Source organism: Lytechinus variegatus, chromosome 9, assembly GCF_018143015.1.
Source record: "Lytechinus variegatus isolate NC3 chromosome 9, Lvar_3.0, whole genome shotgun sequence".
NCBI lineage: Eukaryota > Metazoa > Echinodermata > Echinoidea > Temnopleuroida > Toxopneustidae > Lytechinus > Lytechinus variegatus.
The window spans coordinates 19,716,456-19,722,455 of NC_054748.1; the positions used below are offsets into that span (position 1 = coordinate 19,716,456).

The 6,000-nt window shown below is 35.6% G+C and overlaps 1 protein-coding gene across 1 annotated transcript; it reads right to left on the reverse strand.

Moving 5' to 3' along the window:
* Positions 1–2,828: 2,828 nt before the first annotated feature.
* LOC121421229 (tripartite motif-containing protein 45-like) lies at positions 2,829–5,581 on the reverse strand. The gene has a single exon (XM_041615892.1). It carries the CDS (start codon positions 5,569–5,571, stop codon positions 3,661–3,663), a length of 1,911 nt encoding a protein of 636 aa, XP_041471826.1. The 5' UTR covers positions 5,572–5,581; the 3' UTR covers positions 2,829–3,660.
* Between the last annotated feature and the right edge of the window lie 419 nt (positions 5,582–6,000).

Below are 6,000 nucleotides of genomic sequence, written 5' to 3' on the forward strand. Positions count from 1 at the left end.
ATGACATGTTAGATTATGCAGTATTTCGGTCAGTGGCGTAACTACGGTGGGGGGCACGTGCCCCCCCCCCCACCATCGGCTGACAAAGAAAAATCAAGCAAACTGGGAAAAGGAGAAAAAGAGGGAGAAGGAAGAGAAACGTAGTAGGAAAGAAGAAATTATTATTCATTATAATGTTATATCATATTGTAATCGTGTTATGTTACATTACATAATAAACATTCTATCATAACTTTATTAAACATGATTTGCTTAGGGCCTATGTCTTCAGTGTTCCTGGTGCTAGCATTGTCTGTTTAGCGAGATATATAATCCTGTTGTACTAAAACCTCCCGTTTTCAAGTCAATATACACCAAATATATTTCCTCGCACTTCGAGTTATTGTTTTATGTAGTGACATATGCTTCTTTTTCATGACTAGTTAAAGTGATTGCCCATATTAAGGTCTTAATATTAAACATTTTCTGTCCGTGATTACGTTCGCATTAGTGGATTGGTCTGCTCTCCATGCATGAATTCCTAAAATCAGTCCTTAAAATGTCCCCTTTTCTGATCTGAATATCAAAAATTTTCGGCTCGCGCTGTGGTCTTAGTGAATTCCTACAAGCATGCTCTAAAAAACAATAACTGTAATAATATCAGCCAAATTACAGCAAATATGAATTATGATATTCTGTTATTATTATATTACTACTCTTTTACAGATTTTGAAATTGCATTTCCTTTATTCACTTTTCAACGTTTACATTATAATGTTTGGTTTCGTACATTTTAAGAAAATTTCTAAAAGTTATTATGTATACTATGATAAAATTGATGATCAAATCTTTTATAGTTCCTGAAAATGAAGAGCACAATTGATTTTACCTTTTAATAAACTCATTCTACTTGTAAACTCGACATATCGTATTGTAGAGCTGTATATTGTGAACTTGGTTCTTAAATACTAACATGTTATTTTATTTATGCATATGCACATAATTGTTCTCGATCATATTTGTGCAAATATAAACAATTGCATTCATAGTGATCATACTTTCCTTCTCAATTGAATAATTAATTAATGACGTTTTCTCTTCATTCTGGATATACTGCATGATTCTTGATGAAAGAGAATTTTTGCTAAAAATAAGTATATCTGTAGACTATAAATTAATTATGATATTACAGTTTCATTTTTTCCCACGATAATAGCAGGTCATATCTGACGTGATCTTCTATCGAATTGAATCCTTTTTTAAAAGGCAAAATCCGAAGCAGAAATTTGAAATTATATTATTGAATGATTTTCAAAACTTAGATAGAATGTAACAATTTGATTGAGTTATGTTCTTTCCTCAAGATTTTTACGACCACGGGGAAAAGAAGAAAAGTAAATGAAACTAAAAGGCTGAACATATCATTGTCTGAATATTATGTCGAAATCTATCACAAAATTAGATGTTTGCACCGTTTTGCTAGCTCCCAGCTTTTTAGGAATTTTGCCTCCTCAAAAAATTTCTTTTCGCTCCATTTGATTTCTTTTATTTTTTACAAAGTTATAATATATGCAAAACAATATATAAATATAGATTTAATATAGTTATGGACCAATAAAAAGTTCTTCAGACCTCTATGGATGGCAAATATCGACATCAATTAACTCATTACAACTGCGCTTTTACTGTACATTTCGTGCCATTGCCTGAAATACAATAACAAATTCTTCGTTTAAGCTATTTCATTTCACATTCGAGTTATTCCATATAATTGCATTTTCAAATTAAATTTCTTCGAATTTATCGAAGTCACATCGGTTCTATATCAAATACAGGTAAAAAAAATACACAGTATAAGCATGTTCTATAACGGAGAACGTTGTTTCACTTCCTTTCTGCCTGATCAATGCATACAAAATACCTATTACAAAAACATACATGCATACATAGTACAGCATACCAACTTTAAAATGAATGGTAAATATTACACTTCCACCATGGTTATTACTAGTTAAATATGAAGTATATGTTTAGAAATAGAAATTATTTGATTTCTCATGATATATCTAATAACATTATGTCTAAAATACAAGAACTAGAAATTTCCCCACACAGGATAAACATAATGAAGATGATGCTTGATGATAGCAAAGTTCCAAATAAAAATTGAGATCCATTGACGTTGCTTTTTATGCATTTTATGCTATTTTCTTAAATGCCGGCAATATTTGTTTGTTTTGTTTCACATTCAAGTTATCATATATAATTGCATTTTAAAATTGAAGCACTTCAAAAAAATATGAAAGAGCAGGAATCAGACCAATTCCATGAAGATGATATTTATATATTTACACAGTGTAACATGCCTTGATAGAATGATAGCATAGAATAACGACATATACATGCATAAAATCATAAACAGTACACAGCAAAAGCTGTGGTGTTAACCGGTGTACATAGAGGACCACACCAGTTATTTTAAACCGGTTTAAAATGGTGTTATTACAACATCTTTTGTTGTCACAGTTACACTCTTTGGTGTTATGTTTAATCTCGAGGGTGTGATTTTAACACCTCAGGGTGTGGTCTCTAGTAACACCAATTGGTGTCAGTTTTAACACCGCAGTGTTTACAGTGTATAGCATACACTAATTAATATCAATGGTAAATATCACATTGCCACGATAGTCATTGCTAGACAAGTATTATATACATGACATATTTGAAGAGAGAAACATTTGGTTTCCCATAAAATATGTGTTTCAAGTTGTAGTTGGGTTGTTAAATGGTTTTACTTGACTCGAACATCAGAGAGGAGTTAGAGATTTCTTACAGGCAGAAAGGGGGTACTTTATTACTTAGCAAGAGTGCGCCCTCTAGTTGAATAAACATTATAGGTTATCAGTTGAACAAATCACATAAACAGGATACTGTTACAATATGTATATTTAACATCATGTCTTATATTTAAGCACGAGAAATTCCCTCACATAGGGTACACATGATAAAGATGATGCTTGATATTAAGTGGAAAGCTGAAACTAAAAATTGAGATTCAATGACTATATGCTGTTTTATGCATTTTTCGTGCAATTTTCATAAATGAAATAAGTTTTTTAAGTGTTTCACACTCCGAAAAATATCGAAGAGTGATGATCAGACCATCTCCATGAAGATGATTATTTTTATATTCACACGTTATAATAATGTCTTGATTCACAGCATACATGTAGATATCTTTCAATTTATGAAAACCTATAGTATACGCGCATAAACAGTAAACTCTTTTAATATCAATGATCTCACCACCCATCATGCCCATGCTGGCATATTACTAGTCAAATATTATATACAGTCATGAATATGAATAGAGAATCATATGGTTTGTCATAAACATTTAACAACAATTTGTCTGATATGCAAGTACTAGAATTTCCCCCACACAGAGGATAAACATGATAAATATGATGGTTGGTACATGCAAAATTGAAAACAAATAGTTGTAAGAAGCGAAATGCTCTTTATGGGTAAGAAATCCAGAAAGAAATGATCCAACAATTGTTTTATGTATTTTTACATTATAGCAGCTTACTTTTAGCAGAAAATGGCAACTCGGTGGGTATCACTCCCCCCCCCCCATCTTCTGCGATAATAATTATGATATCATGTCATCAATTATTTTCAGCGGAATATATGCAGTCTATCCCGAGTGTAGAAAGCGATCTCTCCTGATCGGTACTGCTGGAGGTTACACCAAACATGCCAAAATATCACAGTGTTCTCAATCTTGTAATCATTAACAAGGTTTCGAATGTGTCTTAGTTCATTTGTATACTCGTCAATGCTCACCAAATCTTCACCATCGTTCACCTTGGCTATCAGGATTGTATTCCATTGAGATACAGCAGCGTAAAGGTGGCTACCCGGTTTCTTTAATTTATGTTGTACAGCACCCTGTTTGTCTATCAATCTGATAGCATCCAATGATGAAATGATCAGAGAACCATGGTAACTAGTGATTTGCCGAGGTACATACCCGTTGCATGGTATCTCCCTGACTGCTTGCCCACCTGCTGTTGAAAATACCTGGATCTTCTTGGCTTTCATGTAGCTCACATAGATCACATCATCATCATCAACAGTGAGATCAGAATCCCCACCTTCAACTCGACTTAGAGTCGTAAACACTACATTCAATTGTGTGTACTCTGGTGTGTACAGTGTGATGTTGTTTGAAGTATCAATCACAACGCATCGACCATCAGAAAGAAACCCTACCCCCGATATTTTAACATCCTTCAGAACTGTCTGCTGACGCTGACCATCAGAAGAGAAGATATTCATGCCACCTCTATGACATCCTACTGCCATCCTACCGTCTGGTGTACCAACCATGGTATACATGCTATATTGAGCTGGCAAAGCAACCTTCTTTACATTATCAATATTATAAGTAGGCAAAGAAACGTCCTTTTCATCAAAGGTTTTATTAGTGGGTAAGGCAACCTTCCTTTCAACTACATTCACAATCTTTCCAAGGCCTAGCTCACCCATTCCAACATTTCTCTTGAACATGACACTTTTCCCCTTTATGCCCGATTTCTTCGGCTGCTCGTAGTCAGGATCCTTTTGATCAAAGACGTCTCGTAACTCTTCACACAGAGTGTCGTGTGCAGCCAAAGTATCCATATCTAATGGAATCTTTATTTTGTTAGTTACCATTTCAGCCATGGTCGCCAACCGATTGATGTGCTTCTGGGCCGTGGTCTTCATACTTTCCAGTTCTTTCTTTACTCCTTCGGTCGTTTCCTTGACTTCTCTTACTAGACTTTTCCTCTTTACTGTCAACTGCCGGACTGCATCATCATATGCTTTATTAATGTCACTTGTACACTGTTTCTTGGCACTGTCAACACTTTTAGTCTGTTCATCTATAAAATCAATGTACTTCTGAAAGCATGATTGTTTCTTGTCCACCTTTGATTTAAGTTCTTCGATACCCTTCGTGTGTTTGTCCTCGTAAGCTGTTCCCTCGATGACCTTGTGTCCTTCCCCCGTATGTTCCATAACAACACACCTGAAGCATGTGAATCTCCTGCAGCTGGAACAGAAGCAACCCTCGTCTTCTTTTGGATGTTTCCTGCATTTCCGGTATTTACGGACTGAAACCTTCCCTGATGAGATCTCACTCATGGCAATGACTTCATGATCGATAAAGCCTTCCCATTGAGAGTGCTTATTAAGACAAGTGGTGCAGAGATAGTTGCCACAGTCTTGGCAGTAGACAGCAGCATAGGATTTGTCATTTGATTTACAATTTGTGCAAATCTGAGGATGGCCCTCCATATCCTCTATCAGACTCTTCAAAGCAAGATTTACCTGTAGTTTGCCGACATCTTGGTTTGGGACCTGGGTCACAGCTCTGCAGACAGGGCATCGGATCTGGCAGTTACCGTGACACTCTAAGAGGTTGTCCAGGCAAGTCTTGCAGAAAGTGTGAGAACAAGACAGGATCTTGGGATAGGTGAATGTAGAAAGACACAATGGACACTCTGTACTCTGGGAGATGACAGTCTTTAATGATTCAGCCATGGTTTGATTGTTAGAAGACTGAAAAATAATTAATGAAACAATGAATAATTATATACATGTGCAAACCATACCTGGGGACAAATTAAAACTGGAAAAGATTTCCGTAGCTTCGATATATTATCTCCGTATTGACCTGTTGCAGAAACGTTGTGACCTTACGCAACTCAAAATACCAATCGCAATTTTGTTTGCAACCAACGGAATGCGTGTATTATAGGGACTTGCGATTGATTCTTTTAGTTATGATTAAACGTAAGTATTTCTGCATCGGGTCCTGAAATTGTTATCAGTGGAGGAGCGAAGGGTGGTAGCCCAGGTTCCCGCTCTTGACCAAAATAGGAGGGGGAGGAGAAGGGCAATGGGGAACGATAAAATGAGGGGGAGGGAAAATTTGAAAAAAAAGGAATATGAGAAAGGGGAATTGGAAAA